Source organism: Drosophila pseudoobscura, chromosome 2, assembly GCF_009870125.1.
Source record: "Drosophila pseudoobscura strain MV-25-SWS-2005 chromosome 2, UCI_Dpse_MV25, whole genome shotgun sequence".
NCBI classification, from domain to species: domain Eukaryota; kingdom Metazoa; phylum Arthropoda; class Insecta; order Diptera; family Drosophilidae; genus Drosophila; species Drosophila pseudoobscura.
The window spans coordinates 27262872-27289523 of record NC_046679.1 but is presented as its reverse complement, the minus strand read 5'-3'; the positions used below and the strand labels follow the sequence as shown (position 1 = coordinate 27289523).

General features: G+C 43.0%; 2 protein-coding genes across 5 annotated transcripts; one reads left to right on the top strand and one right to left on the bottom strand.

The window, feature by feature from the left end:
* Window positions 1-16: 16 nt before the first annotated feature.
* On the bottom strand, window positions 17-18079 carry thw (chitin-binding domain protein thawb). Of its 4 annotated transcripts, none has more exons than XM_033379529.1 (6): window positions 17915-18079; window positions 17185-17530; window positions 5852-5899; window positions 4244-4290; window positions 3911-4177; window positions 17-3854 (listed from the first exon to the last, which is right to left on the bottom strand). In XM_033379529.1, the coding sequence occupies exons 2-6, from the start codon at window positions 17204-17206 to the stop codon at window positions 558-560; spliced, it is 3681 nt and encodes a 1226-aa protein (XP_033235420.1). In that variant the 5' UTR covers window positions 17207-17530; window positions 17915-18079; the 3' UTR covers window positions 17-557. The 4 variants fall into 4 exon arrangements, with proteins under 4 accessions (XP_033235420.1, XP_033235390.1, XP_033235477.1 ...); XM_033379499.1 differs by having other exon boundaries at window positions 17951-18079; XM_033379586.1 differs by having other exon boundaries at window positions 17958-18079.
* Window positions 18080-23416: 5337 nt separating this feature from the next.
* LOC4802933 (facilitated trehalose transporter Tret1-like) lies at window positions 23417-25925 on the top strand. The gene is made up of 7 exons (XM_001359711.5): window positions 23417-23598; window positions 23665-23782; window positions 23842-23953; window positions 24035-24165; window positions 24472-24824; window positions 24892-25304; window positions 25362-25925. Exons 1-7 carry the CDS (start codon window positions 23517-23519, stop codon window positions 25557-25559), a joined length of 1407 nt encoding a protein of 468 aa, XP_001359748.5. The 5' UTR covers window positions 23417-23516; the 3' UTR covers window positions 25560-25925.
* The last annotated feature ends 727 nt before the right edge of the window (window positions 25926-26652 follow it).

Here is a 26652-nt window from a genome sequence, read left to right as displayed (position 1 = left end):
TATTTAATATATTTTTTCTTTATTTTTATATGTACTTTATTAAGTTTAAATAAATATTTACAAACAGAACAGCAAGACATACAGATAGTTCAAAATAGATCGCTCATACTGGATACTGGATGGAAAAGTGGTTTGTTTTTTTTTGTTTTCTTTAGTTAAAACTAAAATATGAAACTAATTTAATACATCGCTCGATTATATAGTAAATTGTATACTTAATACGGAAACTGCTTGGCTGGGCATTCAGGAATAACCAAGTCTATGCCTCGAGTATTTCAGGGGAGTATTTCGTTTCATTTCATTTCGTTTCGTTTCGAACTTTTACATATTTACAAACTAATATTTGCGAAAATTGCATTGGCTAAACGAAATTAATTAACAAGAGAGTGGAAAAGTGTGGAAAAATCATGAGGAAAATCGTTAGAATTAAATTATAAAATATCAAACTGAAAAGTGGAGAAAGGATGGAATGTGGAGTGGAGTTGACTAAAAGTTAGGCATTAACTCGCAAAGTTTTCGCATATCGCTAGGAACCCGCCAACGATCTCCGGCCCGGCCTACCGCCTGCTGCTGAACTTCGATGCCAGCGAATATAATGACTTGAGCAGCTCCAGGGCCCGTCGATCCGAGTTGCCCTCGAGAGGCAACAGCGTGGGTGCCATCGTTGTCGCCGCCGCCCCCAAGTCATCCTCAATGTCCTCGACGCGTATCTCGAATTTGGTCGTCTCCTCGTTGCTGCCCGACCCCGTTGTAGTGCTGAACAAAGGCACATCTGTCGTGGTGGTGTACCCTGGCGTGGTGCTGGTAAAGTACTCGCCTCCACCATTTCGTCGGAATGTAGTCACCGGAATGCGTGTGGTGGTGGTGGCCAGCCTCTGCCTGGACGATTTCCCTGCCGCTGGCACTTTGCTATCAATATCGATGAGAGCATTGAGCAGATGCTTCCTGGATCGCTCCAGCGCCTTTCCATTGTGATCGTCGCACGTCTGGATGAGAAGCAGCAGCAGACTCAACACCTGGCGATCGTGCTCCGCCTTGGCCATTACATTGCGCAGATGCAGGGCCTCCTGCTCGTTGAGGCCCCCGAACAACTTGTTGGCAATGCGCTGGAGGCCGCTACTGGAAGGCAACGCATCCCTGGGGATGTCATAGCTCCTGAAAATGTCCTCCCACTCAAAGCGCGAGGGTGTGGGCGTTGTGGTTCCTACGCCCGATAGCAGCCTTGGAAGGTATGTAAATGGTGCCTTGGTTGTTGTTGTGGTCGTTGTGGTGCGTTGCTCCTTCATCAGACCGTCGTTGATGGTTAGAGGATCAAGGAAATCGGTCTGAGACTTCAAGGCCCAGGGATGCTCTGTGGGTTTGAGGGTGGTGATCAGCTTCTGGGGCCTGGAGTCCTTCAACAGATCATTGCGGGACTTCACAAAGGACTGGGTTTGCTGTTGCTGCAGGAACTCGTCTCCCTCTCCGGAGTCCGCACTGGGCGGGGAGAGCTCTGCTGAAAGTTCCAGTTCCTGTCCACGGCTCGTACTAATCTCGTACAGCTCTGTCGTGGTGGAGTACTCTGGTGCCGGTGTCGAATCGAATTTGTGATTGATTTCCACCGCAATGCTCTGTGGCGTGGGTGTGGTGGCCACGGGTATGGATTTGGTGGGCAGATAGTACTTGGCCGTGCCATCGCTGAAGAGCGAAGAGTCCGTGGTGGTTACTGGCTTGAAGTTGGGCGTAACCGGTGGCTCTGTGGGACGTGCACGGGCCGCTAGTTCAGCGCGGAATGTGGCGGGATTATCCAGATAGCTGGACAAGGCATTGGAGAAGATCTGGGCAATCTTACGCGACTCCGGCTTCTCGGCCAGAGCACCAATGGAAGAGCCAGTAGTGCCAATCTGAGGGAACTGCTGGTACTTTGAGCCCTGCTCCGATTCCGGCAAAGATTTCGTATCATTTTTATTGGGCGAGAGCAGGCCAGAGCTGATGTCCGTCTCCCCAGCGACACGACCCTTCGCGGGCTTCAATCCAAAGAGGCTGCTGTATTTCTGAACTGTGTTGTCACTCAAAAGGCTATGCTTGATGTCATCCGCATCCTCGCTGATGGCTGGCGGATTCTCGGAGGTTGTCAGAATGGCTGTGGTGTCCGATGGCTTGGCTGTTGGCAGCGGTGGTGGCTTCACTGACAGTTTCGTCTTTGTCTTTTCAGGTTTTGCGGACTTCTCTGGCTTTCCCAGGGCATTGCTCGTTTCGTTGTGTTCCTGGGCGAAATATTTGGCCAGAGAAACCAAGGCATCTGGTCCGGATGAGGGTGGTATCTCCAGGCCAACTCGTGCTGGTGCCGCTGCCGCTCCAGTCAGCTCCACATCCTCAAACTGATCTTTAAGCAGGTTCATGGTCTTCAGCATCTCCTGCACATTTCGGAAGACGGACTCATCTTTCACTGGATTGGGGGCAAAGAGCAGGGCATCTTCTCCTGCTGCTGCTGCATTTCCTCTGGGGGATATGGCGCTCTTTGGCAGATACGTGGGTCCACTGCTCGTGGCCGATGGCGATGGCGTCGTTGGCAGATAATCGCGACTCTCGCTGGGCTTGCTTGGAGGTCGGAACTCCCCGGAACTTGCCACATCATAGTGATGTCTCATACCAATAATCACCGGCTTGTAGGTGCTGTCTAACTCGATGCTCCCACTGGATGTGGGCTTGATCTTAGGGGCCACCGACGATTCCAGGAATATAACAGAGCTGGCGCCTCCAAAACGATTCGGATTTGGTGTCGTGGCAGAGTGTCCTCCCTTAATGTAGTTCAGCTTTCCCTCCGTGGTCTTGGATTTGACCAGACTCGGAACAGTGGGCGTGTAGAAGGGCGTGGATTTGCTTGGTTCAAGGCGACGGGCGGTGGAGTAGCTTCCAGCCGTGAAGTAAGGAGTCGTGTGTTGAACGGAGCGCGTGGAGTGGGCCTCGTAGAACTCTGGTTTGTCCTTCAGTTGGGAACTGGGCTTATCCTTCAGTTGGGAGCCAGAGATTGGTTTGTCCTTCTGTTGCGAGCTGGCGGTGGGTTTCTCTTTCTGTTGGGAGCTGGAGGTGGGTTTCTCTTTGAGTTGAAGAACGGGCTTTTCCCTCTCTCTCTCCTTGCTGTGCTCTTCGCTGCCACTTTCCCTCCATCTATGCTGCCCACGCTGTCCATTTCTTGCCCGCTCTGTGGATTCGCCACGTGGTACTCCTCTTTCCTGAGAGGCGGCCAGTGGAGCCCTCTCCTGTGAGGCCAGAGGTGCCCTTTCCTGTGATGCCTGAGAGGCCAATGGAGTCCTTTCTTGAGAGACCAATGGCGTCCTACTCCTTGAGGGTTTCAGCACAGTTATATCATCGTTGCTGTTCCTGTTGGAGTCGCTGCCTTTGTTGTTGCGACGCTTGCCCGAGCCGCTCACAAAGGAGGAGCTCTCGGCGGTGATCTGGGTCTCATGATCGTTGCTATTATTATCGATGCTGGGCAGAACCTTGCGCTGTTTCTCTCCGGAAACATCGTCAAAGTCCACGCTCTCCACGGAGGCGGGCACATCCTCCGTGGAATCGATGCGTCTGTCGGGCTTGCTCCGTGGACCAGCTCTCGCTTGACCAGCGACTGGAGTGACCTTAGGCTTGATGTTCAGGCCGCCGCCGACAATATTGAATCCCTGGACAGGCACTGAGGGACGCACTCGATGGACACGCTGCTTGTTGAGTATTTCAGAGCTCTCTGCATAGTAGCCCGAGGATCCCAAACAGTTCACCTTGAACCACCAGTCGCAGGTGAGTTCGCTCTGCTGGAATATGGTGCCATTTGGACAGAGGAAAGAGATCTTGCGTCCCTCTTCGCAGATGTGAAAGACCTAAAATGGGAGTAAATTAATCACAAGACTCTCTGAGGCCTAGTTGCACCACTCACCTGACAATCCGTTTCCATGTCGGCAAAGTAGCCATTGCCAAAGGAGCGACAGCTAAAGGAAGTCTTGGGTATCCTTGGATAGATGGGAAAATCAATGCCAGGTCTTCCCACCACGCCCTGATATACCTCATAGTCCACATCCTCGTCGGAGGCGCGCTTCTTCAGATGATGCTTGTGCTCGTTGCAGTTCGTGTGCGTCTCGTAGCGCTCCTCCTCGAATTGTGTGGCACCCGTTTGCTTGGCCAAAATGCGGGCAGGTGTGCGGTACTGAAACCAGAACATAGACGATATGTTTACGGATGTATTGGATATAATTGTTGGGGATATTCTTACCTTGGACTCTGCGCTTGTGTGGCCCAGAAATGCCAGTAGGAGAAGAGCTGAAATAGAATCCAAGGAATGCATAAATGAGAGCAGTACATAAACGGTACCATAATTTCTAGAAAATAATACAACTTTTCTTCCTACTCGTGAATTATTTTCATAGTTTCTGAGACTTTAAATGAACAATTATACGGATACTTTAATTATGTCTAGTTCATCAAGTTTTTAGCTACGGATTCTCCTTCTGTTTAGAATGTCGACTAACGGACCTTGACTTTTCCATTCGAAAAATCTCATATGCAGACATTGCCAAATTACGCAAGCGGTGTCTGTGAATGGAATGGGGATGGGGATTAAATGTGACTGACCTTAGGTAACCGTCTACTCTACGAGTATTCCTAGTAATGCAATAATTAAATCTTAAACCATAAAAACAATTAAAGAAAGAAACAGAAATAAAAAGTCATGATGTAGCCGCCAGAAGAAGATGTCAGCGACACCACCAGATGCACAGACTGTCCAAATAAGAGGGGAGGCTATTGAATAACCAAAATAACCACCACAGATTCAAGGTCCACTTGATGCATAATCACAGTGATTATATGAATCATCGGTGGATGGATGGATGGATGGATGTACGGATGTATGGGATGGGAGACCCCGCGAACGAAGAAGACGTCGAGGGTGTTTGCTGTTGCTGCTATTGCTGCCTTAAACAAATTAAACAATTGCCCATAATTTATGTCCGTTGATTGGCAACCGGGTCTCAAAATTCGATTCGGCCCAATCGCATTAACCATACGCCACACAGCACATCAATTCGGGGTATCTTTCGGTTTGGTTTCTTCGATTCGTGAGCCTCACAGCGGGTCACACAGCGTATGGTCTTGCCAGAGCTTAATTGAGAGGCGCTGTCGATGGGCGCGTAATTACTCACAGACGGGGCTCCAAAACTATCGGACTATTGTTGACTTTGCCTACTCTGCCACTCACGGGAGATGAGCTGTCACTTATGCGTCTGGGGCCGATTCCGATCGCTCTGGCATTTGGGTCTCGGCCGCTCCGCCAATGTGTCCGTGTCCGTGTCCGTCCTAATGAGCCGTTAAAAATTGCATTTCTCAAGCATTCATCTCGTCCAATCCATTAATTCAAATCAAAGTCACATTTAATCTAAGTCTCCCTCTACTTTTTTTGTTCCAAGCAATATTTGTCGCACGCCAAAACAAAACAGACGAAAAACTAAGACACGGCTAAGACAGCACACGCAACTGCTGGCTAAGACAAAGGCATATTAACGCAATCTTGGCCGGGTTTGTGTTTGGGTTTGGGCCGCAGCCGCCCCCGCCATGGCACACGCATGCGGCCAAAATGCGTTGCGTTTGGCTGTCAAGAGCGAAGAGTGGATGTGCCATTGGGTGGAAGATCTATCATGGGAAAAATTATGAGACCTGACAAGGTCAAGGATGTCATAGTTTATGTCATGATAGAGTTGGGAACGATTTTTTCTTTAGTTGTATTATCAGTTTTTACAAGTTTCTTGACGACAGAAGAATATATGGGAATTTTGTGAAAACAAGAAAATTGATTGGTAAAAACTTCTTAGCCATAACCACTTACCGCACAACAAATTGAGCTGCGTACACCGCATTTTGTATTTGGAATTGCCTGGAATAGAAAGAAGGAGAAACAATAATTTAGCTGGTTAACAAAATTATGAATATTTATTGCACAAGATCGTGGGAGAAGCCGAAAAACGTAAACAAAATAAATAATTATTAGCAGAAACACGTACACGCCGGCAGGTACCTTATTGGGCAATAGAAATTATACAAACAGAAAATAATAAATGTACTCTGGGGCTTGCACAAATCAGAGAAGCAAGACCAAGAGTTGTCAATGTGCCGAACGCAGACGAACAAAGCGAAAAAAGGCTCACAGCCGATTGCATAATTTGTGGAGAGAGAGAGAGAGAGAGAGAGAGATACACGCCCACAGACGCATGCAGAAGATGCGAAATTTATGGCAGAGAGCTAGCGATCTCTACACCTTATATAGATAGTCGGATGGGCAGATTGGGCAGGGGAGATATGCAGATTGGGAAGGGTAGATATGCAGATTGGGGGAGATTGCATTTTGGGTACGGTGTACCACAGGGCGTATGCGCTATAAATTATTACATTTTAGGTCTGACCAGGAACTGCAGGCAGCTGCTATGCCTCCAACTAGGATTGCTGGATGCAGTCCAGCAGTCAGTCAGTTAGTCAGTCAGTCATTCAGCCATTCAGCCATTCAGTAAGGCAGTCAGTCAATCCAGTCCCCTCCTCAGACATTCACTTTGGGGTATCGTATCGCTGGCTTCCGTCAGCTCGTTTCTGCAGCTGTTGTTGTCGCTGAGTTTGTTGCCGCCGCCGCTGCTGCTGTTGTTCCCGTAGTTTCTGCGTACTTTGCATAATTTCATATAATTGTTTTAATTTGCACAACACAGCAAACAATATCAAAAGTTGGGGAGGCAACACGAGAGATCAACACCAACCAGCGAACCGAACCGGCTTGGCGCCCAGTGACACTCTTTTGATTTCAAAACATTTTCAATGGTTTAAGTCATTTATTTGCTTTACGTAATCCCACAAATAAACACGTAGCTATATTTTCAATAACAATAACATCAATCGAACAGAAATCTCGAAACGAAATGAAACATAAATTTAAATTGAAATTAGCTACAGCGGTGGAGGAGGAGGAGGAGTGGGAGTAGGAGTAGGAGGAGGCTGCTGCTGAGATTCTGCCTTTCAGCATTGTCTATCTGTTGGATATTCTTCGGTTGCCGAAATTGCTTTTTGTATTTAAATTAGTTGATTGCCTTGGGGGTTGGGGTTTGGGGCTGGGGCTGGGGGGCATTGCTTCTCTTCAGCATTGCAAATATTCTCACACCTAAATTTAAGTTTCATCAAAATAACGTAACGTAATGTACACAAAACTAAATTGCGGCAGTGTCGTCATGCAACGGCGTTGCAGCAGACTTGACATTAAAATTTTAATAAAAGATGGTAAATTAAGTCGATTAGCCCAAACATTTAGTTAAAGTTCAAGAGTTTTTGCCTCGCGGACTCTCTCGTTTTGTCTGCTCAGATTTTAATTTCAATTCACGATTTTCAATTTGCAAATTACACGACCCAAAGAGGGGCTTTTTTGTCATTGTCAAGGCTTTTGGGCATTGAATGGATTTAAATTGGCGATCAATTGATGAAGGTTGAATCGGTTGGAGTGGGTTTATGGTTAGAGAAATCTATGGAAATCACAGAAATCCATGAAAGAAGTTCAATCATCTTTGGAAAAACTACACAGAGAAGGCCACAGAAGAAGTGCAATCAAGCTTCAGGGAAAGCAAAGAGCGGGAAAAATTTCGATGCTCAAGTTACAGGCACAAAAAATTGTCAACGACAACAATGACAAATAAGGAAGTTTCTCCGCTAAATCTACCAGCATCATCGCCAGCAGCAACACCAGCAGCAGCAATAGCAGCAGCAGCAACGAAAAAATTGTCAACGCCATGGCATGGACCATGGCAACAGCAGGTGTTGGAGCGAACAACCAATGCGGCACCAACAAAAATAATAAGCTAGCGCCAGTTAACTGTCAGCAACAGAGGTTGCATTTTCCTTGAGGCATGCCGCACGCCGAACGCCACCGCGCTGAGGGTCTCTGCAATCAAACATTTGGTTCCGCCTTCAACACATGCGCCATGCCATGCCATGCCTTGAGCAGATATCACCCAAAGACAAAGTTGGGGGCAGCAAATGGAAGCTGGAAAGATGGAGATATGAAGAGATGCTGAGCTGAACTGAGCTGAGAGATGGATATGCTAAGGACGCAGTCGATGATGCACCAGTGGATCAGTGCCTGGCTCTCTCGGATTGCAGCCAAATGTCTGTTAAATCGTTTTAACCTTTTTGTCAAGTTGGCGCTTAACCTTTACGGTCGCTGGAGCTGACATGAAGGAAGCATTTGTTGTACTTTTTTTTGCACATTGTCTTGTGGCACACACTCAGAGAGTGGAGTGTTGAAACCCGTACAATCCACAGAAACTAAGGCAAAAATTTGCGGGATGTCGTATACGTGTTATTCCAAGATTTGATTTATTTGTTTTAGCTTTTCGTGTTTTCGTATTGTTAGGGGCTTATCCGGTGGTGGTTTATTTGCCGAAAGCCAACCTTTCTTGCACTGACTCTTGTGTGGCCTTCTCAGCAGATAAATACTCCTACCCGTAGTTTTTATTTTATTTTATCTGTAGCTCGTGTGCAAGGAAAATTTCACCTTTAGCGAAAATTCATTATGAAACGGCAGGCAAAGGCCTGGCTCCCTGGCCAATTCCTGTTGCATAAAATTGCATAAAGTCAGCCGAAGCGCATCTTCAAACTAAACAAAATCTAAAACTTGATTGGGGGGACTTTTTCTGTGTGTGGTTTTTTGTTGGCGACTGGGAGTGCCATGCAGGTGCGGATGGATATGCTGGTCATTTGGCTAATGGTGGGAGAGAAATTTCGAAAGCAAGTCAAGTGGAGAGGCCACTGGCATCCTTGGGAACTCAAATGTTTGGCGATATCAAATGAATGATATTCAGAGAATGGTTTTTGCCGGTTCTGCTCAGCCCCTTTCCAGTTTCCTGTTTCTAGTGTTAAACTTTGACACAAGCAAATGTTATGCTAATTTGTTCATAATTAATTACCTATCACCAAAGTGCTACCTAACATTCTGGCATGGCATACATTTCCATAGACTGAACTGGAATTAAATTGTTAAACATTTCAAATGGCAAATGCTACAGCTAATGCTTTTTTTGGCCGAATAAATTGTGTGAAAAATGTCATTATAAATGCATAAAAGTCTAGGCAAATCACTCGGCTTGTTTTCGGCCTGCGTTTCCCATGGCAAATGTTTTGAAAGTGCCGTGCCGCCCATTGTGCATTTTGGGCTTATTTATTTTACAGCAGATTTGGCAAGCAGGGGCATTTTGTTTGCTTTTGTTATTGTTTCTAAAATTGTTGCGCAGCAGCAGCAGCAGCGGCAAGCAATTAAAAGCGTATTTTATATTGGCACATCCCAGGCGATAGAGATCATTTTTTTCGGGACAGCTCAAATGAACCCCATTGTGGGGCGGGACCCATAGATCATTCGAATGACGTGCGTTTATGTACGATTATTTGCACAATACATACGTATAGTATTTCGGGGCAGGTCCAAATAAATTAATAATGGGATTACTGAATAAATATCTGAGTGAAGGTACCTGCATATCGCGTACGAAAATGGCAGCTGCTGTGGGCCCTGGAAAATGGGTCGGCAGCTTTATCACAAAATAAAATGATAAATTTATGACCTGATGTTTCGCTGTGACATTTCGTTGTTTAAACAATTAATCAGAAACTTCAAAAGCATTTAGTTATCCCTCACAAATCTTACCCCCGCCGCCATTAAAGTTCATCTGCGGAGCAATAAAAAAAATCATGAAAATCCCAAGTGTGAATATGCGTCAGAGAAGAAGACATGTTAATGTTGCAATAACGTAACTTTTTGTAGCTCGTGTTGTAGTTTGGTCTTTTTTTTCATTCAGAGATTCAGCCAAAGGCCGGCAGATAGCCAGGGAAGGCACCCAGACAGAAGATAGACCCAGACCACGGCGTCGACAGCGTCGACGGCGGCGGTTGCCTCTGATGATGCTGCTGCTGCTGCTGATGCACTGACCTACGTGTCGCAGATGCACTCAGACATGGGTGTACACAACTCTTAGTGGCAATTATTGCCGCAACATCACAGTTTTTCGGGGGGGCCTTAAAAGCAAGCAGCACCCCTAAGGGGGCGCGGCAATGATTGCATTTCATAGCCGCCAGAGTTCGACGTGCTAATAGATTTTGAGGTCAAATGCAATCGTTTTCGGCTGCAGCAGCAGCAGCAGCTTCTGGCTATTTTTTCGCCCTCGTTGATACAATTTTTCGGTTAGTTTTTTGCACAAGAATTCTTGTGCATTTCCGTGAAGCACTTTTTGTGGGCTCTGCTACTCCTCATTTGCAATTTGTGTAGTTGTTAGAGCAGGAACGTAGGGGCAGCAACCAAAAAAAAATGCTACCTCTGTGGCAGCTAGCTGGAGGCATAGCCAAAGTCACTTTGACGCTTCGTGGCAGCCGCCTGTCAACTGTTTCACACTTGGCCACAGCCCCAGACCGCCCATTGAGAGCGGACTGGATGAGAGATTGGGGACTGGGATTGGAACATGGGTCTTGGGGTAGACATTCCATGAGGCTAGGCATAAACGGAACCCAATTTGTTGGGTGATTTGTAGCACCAAGTGTGTAGATGATTTTCGGGGTTTTCTTTATGGGCACATATTTTTGATTGTTGCGCCCCAGCAATTCTTCATGCAAGAGCTGCTACTGCTGTTGCTGCCGCGGGACATCGTCTCCCGCTGATGTTGGAACCTGCCCCAATTCATATTCATTTGCATGCAGCAGGTAGCAGTCAGCCAGCCCCGAGGGGCGGCACTTGGATGCTACTTAATTATCGGTTAAGCATATTTTCTGTTTGGTTATTCAGCAGTTCTCCAAAAAACACTATTTGTCTGGCTGATTCATAAAAAGCTGTTGTAATAACAAGGGTTAGCCTAGTATATCATTAAATTTTCCAAGGTAATTGCAGAGTTTCATGTTACGAAGAGCCATAACGAACCGGAAGCTGCACCCACTAAAGCCAATTCAAGTTTGTGTGGGTACCAAAGTATGATACTAGAACCCGATACGCATATCTAATTTCTCCATGCTAATATTATTCATTGGCATTTATCAAATGCAGCAATAATGGTCGATTAAAAGACTTAATCTACCCAAGAAAAGATGTTAAATTGTCATCAAATGACTAGCTAAACCGGAGCATAAAAATTAGATTATTGAAAAGATATCAACAAGAAATCAAAAGGAAAGATTGAAACAAAAACTGAAAGAATTCAAGGGGAAAGATTGAAACAAATCTCTGAAGAGTCGAATGATTCAAACAAAAGAATTAAGACACAAACTTGTTTTCGTGTGACGCTAAAAGTTCTAGAACCTGCACTTACTTAACCTCCCAAAATATATATTTGAATGCACCGTTAAAATGCTAATGTACTTCAGATCAGGGGGATATATATCTCTAAAACAATTGCTGCTCTCAAAATTCGATTGCTACTCGATTGCTTTCAAAAAACAGGTCCCCATTTGATATCAGATTGTAAGAGTATTACTAAATATAACATTCAATGGAAGACGAACCCTGTGTAAACCAGTTTCCATCTTCTATGCCGAAAAATGCCTATTCGAATGCCAATTTTGCGGTGTCACTAAGGCCATTCACACACGCGGAAATAAATCCCATGCCCCATCTAGTGCTCACATAACAATTGAGTTGTCAATAAGAAGATATATCTTTTGGCTAGATGATGTGCCAAAAAAAAGAGAGAAATATCAAAAGATAACAATTGAAAATGCCGCTCAGCCAGTTTCAATTGATATGAGGCAATATTCGTGAGTGCAATTTATGATAGAGATAGAGTCGGAGTCGGAGCCGGAGTCGGAGTCTGGGGCGGCGGCAACAAAAGTTGCAGCAGCACCAACAACTACAAACAAGAGCCAAACGAGTGGCAATTAATAGGTAATTGCTGTTGACGCCACAAGTGTCTGCCTGCCACAGAAACTTCCACGGGGGGAAACTGTTGCAGTTTGTCTGGATTCTTTTGTTCAACTCAATTCCAAATTACGCATGCCGCAATATTTGGGTCAGTGTTTCTTATCAGAGCGGTGCATATTTATGTCACCTGGTTAAATAATCCAGGTGCTCCCCGCCTCACTGGGAGGAGGCTCTAATTAGAGCCAAACAACAATGGCCAGCTTTTCACGTTGCTCGCTGCTTTTCTTTTCACTTTTCCTCTTCGCGATGGCCTTTTTATGATTACTTCAGCTTGCACTCATCTTTATGCAGTCTCTGTTTATACATACATATCCATATACATACATACATATACGTACGTGTATATGTTAGCCCCTAACTGAAATGAAGCTGCGAATTAGTCGCTTATTGTCTGGAGGAGTAATTGTTTCTTGTTTGTGTGTGCCGCAGCCACGTAAATGAAATTCACTTTTGATTTGGTTTTTCTTACGATTCGGTTTTGGTTTCTGTTCAGCGTGTCAGTGGTAAGAGTTCAAGCGGAAATGGCTAGGAAAATTACATTTTTTGTTTGCTTTTTCCAACGATAAAACTAAGAGTTGGAGATATTAAACTAATCATAGCTCCATTATACGATTCTAGACAACGATTTCAACAAAAGACTCAGGTAACGAACTTGACTTTGACATCCACCAAAACTCTTTGTGCTGTAAGCGACAACAAGTTTTCAACATATCATAGAGTTTTTTCTGCCTTTTTTGTCGAGTATCATAGACTATTATGACTTCTGAAAGCTCTTGTCATTTTGGCTGCCTTCAGCAGCATTTTGATTGTGCTTGAAAATATCAAACAATATCAAGGAATTAAATGCGGAATTTGTTATTTTAGCTTCAATGATTTATGTTTTGATTTCTCAGAGTAAGCGTGTATGTATCGAGGCGTCTCTAATTGCCTGTCGGCTGTCTGAAATTGATATCAATCTGTAGTGCCCCAATAGACACACGCTTATTGACAGTTTCTTCTTATTTGTTTTCATGGGCAATAATCGCTTAGAAGACGTTGAATGATGGCAGCTTTTAATGGCCTAATCTCAGTGGGAAATAATACATTTTTCGATCATAATTTTATGGCCCAACCGTCCCGCTGTGAGAACGGCAGCTCGAGATTCTAGCCTTGACTGACACCTATTTATAAAACACATTAGTATCTTCATATTTTATGTATATAAACTTTATGAATCATCTATGGAACAACCTGTTTTCTGATCGTATTCGGTGAGCATCCTTTACCCAAACAAACCCCCATATGATATCATTTGACCAATTTAGATCCTGCCTAAGCCCCAAGCAAAACGAAAACAAATATAAATCGGAATATGCTGGAAACAAGTTCTCAAGCAGCTGTACAATACTCATATAAAATATCTATAACTCTGAACTAAGATAAACACTCAAAGAAAGCGCAATAGAAACCTCGTTCTCGGAGATGGCTAAATGCGTGCTGAAATTTAGCCGCTTTTTCAATGTTTCGCTGAATGGGAATATGGCACAGCGATAATTAAGATTATTTGCTATTCAAATCGAATTTTAATTCTTCAGAATTGCATTTGTTTCACCTCAGAACTGATGCCCCACACAAATCTTTGAGACAACATTTTTTCACAACCGAAACCAAATTGAAGCACTCAAAGAGTTTCAAGCTATAAAAGTGATATATATGCCAATGAATGCCTTTCAATTGCCAATTTTGGCAGCTCTTTGCAACGAAGTTCATGTGGGGGCCAATGCAGCCGTGGATGCAGATCAAAATGCCATTCAACAGGCAGCCCTAAAATGGCCTAAACGTTGCCTGTCAGGCCATGGAGGTCAGCATTTCGGCCTGACATTTAGCCTCCTGCCGACTGGCTCTGTGGCCATATATCAAAGTTGGCTATGGCTATGGCTATGGCTATGCCGGAGTCCATCCGTTAAAGGCTGACAAACGCCACGCGCAATTCGCGACGCACGTGTGTCGTTTGTGGCAGCAATTTCAGAATCTCCAGCGATAGCACAGCTGGCATTTAGCTGGTAAATGTTGCTTTGATGATCATATTTAAAATCATGATGTAATTGAACAGTTTACGCATTCGAGTGGATAACTATGATTAAGGAAGAGCTTATAGGCATTTCAAATTATCATTGCTTCGAGGAAAAGCCTCAGGCATGTACCGTTTTCCACAGCTTAAGTTATTGTTTCAACACTTCAGCACTGTTTTCATCGAGTCCCATTACACTATCAACACAATTCCTTTTCAAAAAGTTCAAGTTCGTTGTCTCAACGGTTTTTTGTGTGACCACCAAAAACCGAAACTGTTGAAAAAATTGACAAATGGTTTATTTATGACTGTAGTGCACTTGGCTGACATTTGGCCAAATGACAATACGGCATACAAAAACTAAGGTTTAGCTGAGGTTTTTATCTGCAGTTTTATGCTTTTGCGGCCAGCAGCAAGTTCGTTGTCAAAGTCTTTTGTTTTTACAGAGACTGCTGCTGCTGTTGCCACAATAAGCTCCCTCGATGAACACCTTAAGAACAGGCACTGAGGTGATGATAGATCGCAGCATTAAGCCGGAGGAAAAACCCCAACTAAGTCCGCCTAGAATATGTATGTTGAAATCATGAGGTTGCTTCGAAAAAAAACAATACAAAACATCAACATTATTTACACTTCATTAATCACTAAAGATGGTCTAACAAAAACAACAGCAAGCAACAACAACAGCTATTGTAAGGTTGTTTGTGTGGTGTTGTCTACAAGGAATCGTTGTGGGGTACTTTTACTTGGGGGCTCCACGGCGTCTTGGCTCGCCTCGTCTCATCTCGTTTCGTTTCGTCTTTCAGTTTCGGCTCATTGGGTTTTCAGCGATGCGCACGCAGCGCCAGTTAACGCATCAACACTTGGAATGGAGTACAAGATACATCGATATCAATTACAACAACAACAATTTCAACAACAATACCAACAGAAATAACACCAAAATGAATACCAACAGTAATAACGCCAACTGTAACAAATACAATAAAAATACCAACAATTCCAATAACAAAAATTAGAATACCAGAAATATCAACAACAATACCAATAGGAGTTACACCAACAAAACTACACCAACTAGTTTCCCTGTGCAACGACACAGAGAGAGAGAGAGAGACAGAGAGGGATTCATCCTCCTTTTGAGGGTATTGTTGCTTGAATGCCTTTTTAATTTATTTGCCATTTCTTTCGCTGGCAAAACGTTAATGAGCAGACCAGACCTGGCCAAGATCCGAACCAGACCAGGGCCCGGTGCCCAGACGTAGACTTAGACCCGGTTAAGACAACAACAACAACAACCATTCGCATTTTGAACTTTTATCTGGCCATCTGCAGACTGGGACAGACGAAACAACAGGCAAAAATTATATTGTAGCATTCATTTTGTTACATTTTGGTTTATTTTCCAGCTGCCTTTCGGCTGGGGAGACTCGTTTCGGTCTCTCCCCATTCAACTTTAACCCCCTGCCACATAAAACACAAAGTACGAGTGTACGTACATACACATCCCTATCCCTGGCCCTTGTTTTCTTCCGACCCGACCCTGTTATAGGTGTAGGTGTAGGTGTGAGTGGGTGGATGTGATGTGATGTGAAAGACGGTTAAGTCACACATTTGGCCTAAATTTTGTCTTTTCTTTTGGCCCGGCTCGCTTTTCTTTTGTTCATTTGCGCCACGAGACAAGAAGAAAACAAAACTGTGGCACCTCTTGACATTTAAGGCGCGCGCATTTCCCAATTCCCTGCACTACTTTCTGTGGGTCTCTCTCCCTGTAATCACAGAGCGCACACCAATTGGAATTATCTAACACAAAACAACCAGAAAAACTCTTTGCAGCTGCAACAGCCACAGCACTCCTCCCCCAATTCCAAGGGTCTATATTCTGAGTGCTACTGGGTCCGCGTTCATCCTTGAACTGTGTGCTCAGCCCAGCCACTGAGCCACCCAGCATTATCTTAGATTCGTTAATAACAATGCCAAGACTAGGCAACAATTGTGGTTGCAAATTTTGCAACACAAAATTTATGCAGTAGAAAAAAATTAGAAAAACACAACAAAAAAAACAACCGAAATGCATGCCGGCATTTTGAGGCTTTTGCGTGGCTTTTAATTGTTGTATCTATTCATCTATGGTAACCAACAATTTTGCAAATTAATCATCGAGCCAAAAGTCGCCCCTGGCGAATGCAAAATTTATGGAAATTGTCCATCATTTCATTCGCCTAGAACCGATTAATATTTACGTTGATTAAGAAGAAAACAAGAAGCTAAGCCAAAGCTAATGCTAATTGTTTTAATTGTAATGACTTTGATGGACTTTGTGTGCCAACTTAATTAAGTTATTCGACTTTTAATTAAAAATGTTTGACAACAAACGTTTTTTGTGTTCTGATGAAGTCTTCCTGGATTGGTTTTTACAAGGTCTTGTCACAGGAGAGTAGAGTATTTTATAGCAGATTCCCTAGGATTAGAGTCAAGGAATATGCTGTGTGCGTTCCTGAAGGAAGGCACCCACAAAAAGCTGGGAAGATCTCACAGATAGATATCTATCTACTGCATCTTTTCCTTCATACATTCCCAAGAAGGCTCTTAAAGTCGTATCATAAGTGCCATCCAATGTACTACATTTCAAAAAAATCTATTTTTACGAGCTACAAAAAACGTAGCTATTTAGAAGAGTACTTCTGTGGAACCTGAAACTCAATTTTTTCTAAAGATATTCAAATGGAATACCTCTAAGAATTTGCCTTCACTTCCTTTTACTTTTCAAAATCTTGGTCAAGTATCATAATTTAGTTGAAATTTTGTATCTTGGCCTATGGTGCATCTTAGACAAGCGGCAAGTGGTCGGGGACTTGCATAACTTATAGCCGTAAAAGAGCCACCATAAAAAACTGTCAGTCCAATATTTAACCAACACATTGACATTTTAGCAGGCGTTATTGCTGCTTTGCCTCTGGCGAGTCGGCCAAAAACAAGTAATAAAATTAAGTACAAAATGTATACAATAAATCTAAGTAGGATGAGGTTTTTGTGAAAGGAGATGTACATAATTTTTGTCCATTCATGCGTACGAAATGCGTTTGGCATTTTATTAGAAGCTGGCCATTCAGCTGTCGATCTGTGGAGCTGTCGGAATTCCTGGCCCAAACGCATTCAGTATTCAGGGGTTCAGCGCCTCACTCACCTTTAAGCGGCATCAGCGGCATCAGTGGCAGCGGTGCTCTGAATGTCAGTTTGTGTGGCAGCAACACTCGCCAGTAACTGAGGCAGTAACTGTGGCAGCAACTCAATCTTCCACAGCTTCCTTTTTGCTGCTTTCGGTTTCGTGATGGAAGTAATATGTAGGTTTAGCTATAAACTTATTTATGACAAAGTTTTCCGCTCTCCAAGTTGATGTGTTTTTTTTTTTTTGTGTGTTTGTTTTCTGTTTCGCTTGTGAATATTAGCTATAATGTTGCACTTTTTCGTGTAACTGTTGTGGCAATGTTGTCTCACTATTGTCGATTATTTGGTGTATTATTTGTTTCGGGCTAGAGAGGAATTATGTTATAATGCACAGATATCACGATTTAGTTGATGGTTTTTCTCGCTGGCAGCACAAAATCACTTCAAGTTTTTCATCATGTCAGCGGTATGAATATATCATTAGGAGCAATTTTTTTGGTAATCTCACAGTGGAAAAAGGGAATTGATTTAATTTAATGGGTAATCTGGGGATTTGGGCCAAGTTCATTAGCAGTTAGATGGTAAAGACTGTGAAAAACTTGAAGTGATTTTTTATATTTTTGTATGTTTTATAATCCTTTGCTTTATCGTAAGTTCCTTTAATAATTAATTATTTTCTTCCTTAAAAAATTGCAAAAAATTATCATTTATGAACACAAAATGTTTAAAAATTCCATCACTTGAATCACTTTTTAAGATTTTTATCCACATAAAATTATCTTTACAAAATACAGTACGAGGGATCTCAGAGCCAGAGTCGGAGCCAGACGAACAGAAGACGTCTTCACCCGTACGATATTCACATTTGAATGTTTCAATTGGCAAATGCGGCGTCCAACTTTAGTAGTAGTTGAGCGGTTCGTGGGGCCCCCGGACTCGAAACTCTGTTTAGCGAAAAACGCTCTCAAAGCCGCGGCGCAAAGGCAGAGATCAGAGTCATCGTCGGCGGGCGCCCCGTCGTCGTACCGCAAAACGAAGATCTTTGCCACATCTTCCTCAAAGCCCAAAAGCAGCAGCAGCCGTAAAGACAAAAACCAAACACAAAATGCCTTTGCAACCGGTCGCAGCGGAAGAGAGAGGAGAGAGATAGATAGCGTTCGGCAGACAACCGAAGCTTAACAGAGCTATAGGCTTTACGACTGTTAAAGCTTAACATTGCGGTTCGGGTACTGCTGTCAAGGTAGCTGTTAGATTTGAAATATTTTATTTAATTGTTGTTTTCAAACGTGTAATGTATGTACCAAAGCTTTGGAATTCATCTTTAGGAAGAGAACAGCGTACGTATTTTTACCTGTGTAGCTATTCATTTTTATATCACTGTGTTTTATACGAATTAAGCTATAAATAGATTTAATAATGATTTATTTCAGAGTAATTAATTATAAAAGAATGATATACGACTTGGTTGTGTACTTTTAATGTATAAATGTTCTACTAGGTGTGGCCTCCAATGCGTGCAAATACAAATAATAATAAAAAGATGGATTTTTTGAGACTATTGGTAGTAAATGAATAGAACATAGAAAGTATTTATAACTAGTTTATGAGAAAAGAGACAGTTTAATAGCTCTTTGAAGGTTCAAGAACCTTCTTATTACCACTTAAGCCAAATAGAAAGAAATAAACTAAAGGAACCCCTCTAATTGCTCAAAATAATTTGTGTGTCAATTAGTGCTGTTGTCTTGGATATGTCAAAATTTTAAAAGATTAACCCGCTTTCTCATAATTTCCCATAAAATTGCATAAATATCACAATTGCATTAAATGCTGATCACATTCAATTGAAATAGATTTCAATCAATCAGCGGGATGACAGTTTGAAAATCCATCAGCGCTTAATGAGGAAGGGGAAGCACTTGTAGGGTTTCCAATGAAGAGTTGGCATGGCCTCCCTGTAGTGGGGGTGGGGGGTCTGTGGGTCGACTGCTCGATTGCCCGCCCGTGGAAGGCAGAGCACACAAAAACATCGCAAATTAAAGATTCGAAATGCTCGCAGTGACGACTTTTTGACTTGAGGCGTTTCTTGTTTCTTGGCTGAGTTTGATTTTGTTTGTTTTTTTGTGTGTTTGTGAACCACAAAACAATGGGGCAAAAGGGAAGACAGCTGAGGAGTTGACAGTGGACAGTTTTTATGATGATTTTTGGCCAGCTTCTTTGCGGGGCCCACAAACAGGAGGGAACCTGGCGAGCGATCGACTCGATTGCATAATAATTTTGTTTGATTTTCGTTTGGTTTTTGGATACAGCCGATGCTGATGCTGAGGCTGAGGCTTCCTCCCTCTTCTTGGACTCATCTTGGAAGCAACTTCTGCTTCCTTCTCCACACGAAGGCAGCAAATGCTGATGCAGATGCCGATGCCGATTCATTGGGCCTGCGATTATGGTTTTGGTGTAGCGCAAAAATGCTTAAATAATCGCAGTCACAAATATTCCCACGAAATTTTCCACTAAGGCCTGCCATAATGGTATCTCTATCCAGTGATCCAGCGATGGTATGAGTAGTTCATGTAAAATTAACATTGGATTCTATTCAAAATCAGAAGTGATGGTCGTAATGGCCTGGCCTGCCTCCTACCTTCTGCCAGTTGCCTGCTTAACGTGATTTTAATGGCGATTCGGTTCTCAACTTTGGCTGTTTGACTCCTTTCCATTATTAACTATTGACAATGTTTTTGTTTTTTTTCCATTGCTGCTGGGGTGATGCAAATGACATTGAGTTAGCGGCTTTTGCTCATTAAGAATGGCAGGCTGCATGCGATCATAATGAATTGCTCAATTGATAATGTTCAACAGAATTACAAGAATTAATAGAGTTTCTCTATAATAAACATTTTATTATCATAGTGTCTTCCGCTAAAGGTTCTGGCATTGAAGATTACTATCAGGAATGTTGGAATGCTGGGAATCTTTGCATAACTCAAGAGTATCCAAGCCCTCCCTAATATTTTCAAGGACATTTTTCCCCTTAAAACTCACTGAAAATGGCATGCCAATTTGTTGGAGAAAATCATTGCCACAACTAATTGATTTTGTACACATTTTTGGCCCAAAAACCAGCGTACACCAAACTAAAGATCACATGAAAACAAATACACGTACAAATCCTCTCTGACACCTTGTGCAACAACCTTAAAAGGTCGTTTCCCCATTTTGTTGTTGAAAAGTAATTCAGTGGAAGATCGGGCAAAGTGTCAAATCATTGTAGAAGTATCTCAGAAGTCATCTAGCCTATATTTAACCCCAAACTATCCATCAGAGATGCATGGGATGGTGGCCCTAGGTGCAATCTTGTTTCGTCTCAGCCTTTGCCTTTTGTAAATTGAAAAACCATTTAACTCCCGTTAATTTTAACGCCTGTTTTCTATGCCAACCCCAGTTAGATTGCCACACTGCCACACAGCCGACGTAGCATCCACAGAGCACCAAAGCCCCAAAGACCCAAAGCCGAAAACAAAAGCGAGAAGCAGCCGAAATACGTAATGCAAGCGATAATTATTGCCTACAGGCCACCAAAAACGTCTCCAGACAGCCAAAAAAAAAAACAAAAATCCAAGAAGAAGAAAAGAAATAACAAGAAATAACAGAAGCCACCGTGGTCTAGTCGTGTAGATGATTGAAAAGCGAAGAAGATTTGCATAGAAACGTGCGATTTTCGCCATGGCTAGCGGCCCGGGCCCCCATGCTGTGCTGCCGAAAGTTTCTGCCAGATACGCCACGGTATGTTGCACCCACACACACGGGGTGGCAGCAGCACACTGTCAACGTGCTCACAGCATGAGAACAATACTTTGCTGCCTTCAATTACTCATCCATTCATGCCGTCATTCATTCAGCACTTGGCTGCAGCATGCCGCTTCTTCACTGGAGTTCAGTGCAGTGGCACCAGCAATTTGTTGAATTTATTGTTCATTTTTTGTAGGATTTCAACTATTTTGCCGGCTGAAATATAGGCATGCTTCTGGGGAGTTAGCCAACATTCCTGGCCCTTCTACTTATACGAGCATGTTGTCGTGGACGCTGATTTTCAAATGTGCTTTTGCACTCGACCCACATTTGTCAAGATCAATGATACAGATAAGCCCCATGATTAATGGTCGGGGGTTATGTGTTTTTGGGTAGCTTTGATAAATGTTTCTCGTGTAGCAGAATGTTTTTAACATTTTTTATCATTTTTAAAACATTTTTGTACATATCTCAGAATTATTGAAGGTTTCTCAGACTTTCTAAGAGGCAGAGAACTTTTATTTTATTTTTATAATGTTAGAGTCAGAAACATCCCATTAGGTTGGTCTCTAATTCTTCGAATTCTAAGCCAACTTCCCACTTTACTTAAATTCTTTTTAATGTTTCGTAAGATATTTATTTCACCAATAAAAACCCGAAAAATAAATTGCAATGATTCAGACAATACAGCATCGTTAGTTGACAGCCAAATCTCTCCGATTGGCAAGAATAAAACTGGAAACTCCACGACTTTTTGTCACATCATCCACCTGGAATGTGAACAAAAAACAAGTATACTCGTAAGATAAACGAGTGAAAAGTGATTTCAATGCCAAAGAACCCGCGCCACTAGTCTGTTAGAGGCGTGCAATCTATCTCAAACGACAGCTGAACAACCCAAAGTGATATCTTAGCATTTGGAATTATAAAACAACAATTGTGTGCTAATGATGAAATACAGGCCGGGAGGATTTTGGCCACCAGAGAAGCTAAGTACTATCATCCGTACGAGGGTGGTGATGCATTCATTGTCTTGGCTGTGTCAAAGATCCACAGACGAGGGGATACGATAATATAATATGGTCACGGCTTGCAAAGGCAAATGCAAATGACACAGAAAAAATTTGATATTTTTTTTATTGAGCATTTTACAAACTGCACAACAAACCTGAGGGCATGACCTCCGACCGTGCACAACTCCAGCCACGAATACAGACGTCTCCTCCACAAGGAATCACGATGAGGCAGGGGCACAGCACCAGCATCGGCACCAGCACAGCCTCCGCTCGATGCAACCGAAGATTTATGTAAGAGTTTGCCGAGAGTTGGTAGCACAGGAACCCATCATTATCGATCGATATAAGCAGCCGAGACTACGACTCCGAGAAGACAGTCGATGAGAGACCGACTGGGGCCAGGGAACTGCCAGATAATAACTTGATCACTGGAAAATCATTTATTGTGACACGATCGCTGATTGGGGCCCACTCCAGAGACCTCTCTGCAAAGCCCATCGTCAACTTGTTGTCATGCTGTTCCGTCTCGGGTTTTCTATTTTCTTTTTTCCTTTTATGATGAAACATGTTAAATTGCTGCTTGATAATCACTCTGCGGAAGGCAAACAACTTAATTGTTAAAAGATAAAACCTTTGCTAGTTTCAAAACCTCATGAAATATGCTCTAAAAACGCCTAGGTGTCAGAATCTTAGCCAGCATCAAGGTAGAGCATCACCTCTGATATATTAGTTAGTTATTTGTTATTTGCATATTAGATAAAAGGTTGGTAGCTGGTTTTATGATCTGTAAATCTTATCGAAGATTACTTGAAGTGGCATTAAACAGGTGTCAAAATGCTCTACAGATCAAAGAGGCTTTACCAACAACCAGTATCATATGTGCAGTATTATTATTGAACTTTAATCGAATTTGAAAGTTGATTAATCTAATGAAAATTTTGATTTTAAACACGCGAATCCTCTCTCTCTCTCTCTGTAGCGCTTTAAAAGTGAAAACTAAATTACTTTGTTTAATCTCGCAAACAAACGTCTTAATACGATCAAATCCACTGTTTAACCTGATTAATTTTTACAACTTTATGACCCTCAAACAATGACTTTGCTAATCTTTGCTTAAATTCAGTCAAAAGCTATACAAATTTACATTTTCTTATCAAAACCAGAACATAGTTGAGTGTAGCTATAAAAAAATTGCCAAAAATCACGCATTTTGCTTGATATATTGTATACTTAGTTTTCTTCTCTTTAAATTCCGCGTTGCTAACTAAAACTAGCACTTGGACCTCCTCCAAAGCAATATGTGTAGTGTATTAATCAGCATGCAACAAATTTGAGGAGGCCTCTGCCACAATCTAATCTTGAATAATTTTATAATCATTATAAGAGTGTTTACATCACCAAAGCGATTGAGGTAGTACATATCTGGATGTGATTTTCACTACAAAAGCGTCTGCAACGAGCGGTGGAAGCTCTCAGTAGGCAAACGGCAGCCTTACCAAGTACATTACCCATTCTAAATAAAGTGAAGTGCTAGAATATTAAAAGACACAAAATGATTTTGAATGAAGTTCCACCGAAGAAAATTAGTATATTCAGTGCGCGCTATCGATGGCAGCTTATTGCCACAATGACGGGTGGGTAAATCTATTCGGTTGTCCATCAAAAACACGCACTAATCAATAACTAACTATAACGCTTAGTGCACATAATGACGCTGACGCACGGCCTTGCGGTGGGCTGGCTGTCGCCATCTTTGAGACTTCTGGGCTCCGAAAATAGTCCCCTAGGACCACCTTTGACCATTGTTCAGGCCTCTTGGTATGTGGATTACTGTGAACCAAAGAGGGCTGCATTCTATATAGTACTATATTCTATAGGGTTGGCTCTTTGATCGGTCTGGGCTCTCTGTCGGGCAATATAATCTTTGGACTGCTACTCGATCGTATAGGAAGGAAAATGTGCATGTATATTCTGGCAATTCCCAATATGGTATGAGTACGAGCTGATAAAGCACTCTATGGAGGGGGTTTCCTCAAGGTCTGATTCAGATTAATTTCTCTTTCTTTCTAGGTATATTGGATCCTTATCTATACAGCCCAAGACGTAACCTATTTATATGCGGGACGATTTCTCGCTGGCATGTCAGGCGGCGGTGTTTATGTTGTCCTACCAATATTTATTGCAGAAATTGCCGACAATGAGTGAGTAAAAGTAAAAAAGTGTGCCCAAGAGGAAGTATAATATATGATTTGTTGGTAATCCCTGGCTGTTGATTAGTTCAAGTACTACGTGCAGACGATAAAGACATCAGCTCCAGCAATACCGGCTAACGTTTGTCTACTTGAAGTGATTAGATTGAAGTGCTTCGGAGAAATTCTTCCTATTTGTGTATTACAGATATGACATTTATAGAAAAACCCAGAAATCGGGGATCAATGATGATTTGCAGAGTAGTCAACAATTATTCTATAGCTCTTAATTGAAGCTTCCGTTTTGGCTCTTTTCAGCGTTCGTGGTGCTTTATCATCCATGGCCATGATGTACGTTAGCATGGGAATGATGATAGGCTTTGCACTAGCCTCCTATCTCTCGTACTATCTGATGCCTTGCATTATCATCGCCCTTCCTGTGATATTTATGGTGTCAGTCATTGGACTCCGCGAGACGCCCCAATATCTGCTGAGGCATGGTCGTGATGGGGAAGCTGAAAGATCTTACTACTTCTACAAGAACCTCACGCCACCAGCCGCCACAAATATGGAGGTGGCACACCATGATGCTGCTGAAATGGAATTTGACACGTTCCGTATCCAAGTTCTCAGTGGCGGCGTCACACAGAGCATTACCTGGAGAGATTTCTGTGAGTGATATTATCTCTAATTTATGGGGGAGACTCCGCTGAACATGCTCCAACTATCTTTCTGCAGTCAATGTGCCTACCATAAAGATATTCGGCCTGATCTTTGTGCTGATCATCTGTAATCAGTTGTCGGGCAGCTTCGCCATCTTCAACTACACATCGCACATCTTTGCGGAGCTGGGCAACAAATTGGATCCGAATACCTGCACCATTGTGGTGGGGGCTGCCCAACTGTTTGGCATACTCTGTGCCGTTGTCCTGGTGGATCGCCTGGGACGTCGTGTGCTGCTCCTCACATCGATGGCTGGCATGGGTCTGGGAGAGCTGGCCATTGCTCTGCTGAAGATTTGCTGCACACCGGAGTTTCTGGAGGAGAATGGCTGGCTGCCGCTGGTGGTGATGTGCTTCGTGGCAGTCATTGCATCGGTGGGTGTTATAGCCCTGATCTTTATCATTATCATAGAGCTGTTGCCAGCAAAGGTAGTCTGCAAGTTGATGCCGTGGAAAGTGTTTATATTGACATTTAATCCTTTTTAGATCCGCTCCATTGGCACCTCTTTGAGCATGGCCACGTTCAGTGCCTTCATCTTCATCGCGCTGAAGATCTATCCCACCATGATCTACGATGAGGGCCTGCCCGCCACCATGTTCATGTCGTCGGGCATGTGCCTGTTTGGTTTCATTGTCTTGGGACTCTATCTGCCGGAGACCAAAGGCCGCTCCATGACGCACTGATGCCGATTGTTGTCGTGTGAAAATCAATGATGTCTCGACATCAACCTCCGGCCACGCCAAAACTGTTTGCCTGCCTTTTGTTGCAAAGCCATTACATAAGAGACTCGACAATTTGTGGCTGCTCATCCTGAACTCTTGAACTTAATTCAATTTTGGAGTACTCGGTTTGGGATGGTTTTGCTTTGATTGTCTGCGGGATCATCTGGGTATATTTTGTAAATAGAAATTTAATTTTGTTAGGGAGAAAGTCTATCGGGTCTGTGATCTTGTGATTGATATGAGCTCAAAGTGAAATACGTGAAATAGGTCTAAGTAGGTTGTTATTATTAGTTGATTCAATTACGGATAATAAATCAATGAAATCGAGGCATTGCTTTCATCCTCTTTTATGGGCAGTATATAACAAGCAAATATTTAAAGGAAAACTCTTTCCCTATCTATTTTCCCTGCGTTGAGGCAGAATTAATGAACTCGCGAAATCGTAGAAGATAAAAGACTGTAGTCCGAAAGCCAAACATTCAAACAATGACTCATAAATTCACCAACAACAAAAATTACTTCTTTTGCTGGTACTCTGCATTTTCAGTGAAAATTAAGCGGCGGAGAGTTGTGCTCAAAAGAAAAGAAAATTTGATCTTTATGACAGGACACACAAATCTCAGATCTCCCTCAGATATCCAGACAAAGCCGCAGAGACTTCAAAATGGGCCGCAGACCTCAGGCCCACAAAAATCCACAAAGGCACAGACAAATGCTCACATTTTGGGCTGGGGAGAAGAGCTCTTATTTCGGGAGCTCCGTCCAGCCATCCATCCACTTAACCGAATAGAGGTTTCATCAAAATGCAATTTCATAATTTTCACACGTTTTTCTGTCACTCTGGAAAATGGGAACGGGGGCCCCTACTGACAAGCGGAAATTTGTAACAGTTTTCCATTTTTAGCTGCACTTTGTTAAGTGCAAATGCAGAGACGAGTACTGCAATTAGCCGTTTTCTGATTATCAACTGAGAAGTACATATCTGGATGACTTGTCGGAAGTGGTGGTGCCCCAGGGCACCATCAACATCATGTGTGTGTGGGCCAACTGTTGC

Excerpts from the sequence above, each read along its gene's own strand:
- thw (XM_033379529.1), bottom strand. The coding sequence starts at position 17,206 with ATGCCGCTGATGCCGCTTAAAG. Across the intron at positions 5,900-17,184 it reads GCCGCTGATGCCGCTTAAAG|GCAATTCCAAATACAAAATG; the intron begins GTGAGTGAGGCG and ends TTTCTATTCCAG. Across the intron at positions 4,178-4,243 it reads ACACAAGCGCAGAGTCCAAG|TACCGCACACCTGCCCGCAT; the intron begins GTAAGAATATCC and ends TTCTGGTTTCAG.
- LOC4802933 (XM_001359711.5), top strand. The coding sequence starts at position 23,517 with ATGATTTTGAATGAAGTTCCACCGAAGAAAATTAGTATATTCAGTGCG. Across the intron at positions 23,783-23,841 it reads ACCATTGTTCAGGCCTCTTG|GGTTGGCTCTTTGATCGGTC; the intron begins GTATGTGGATTA and ends TATATTCTATAG. Across the intron at positions 24,825-24,891 it reads CATTACCTGGAGAGATTTCT|TCAATGTGCCTACCATAAAG; the intron begins GTGAGTGATATT and ends ATCTTTCTGCAG.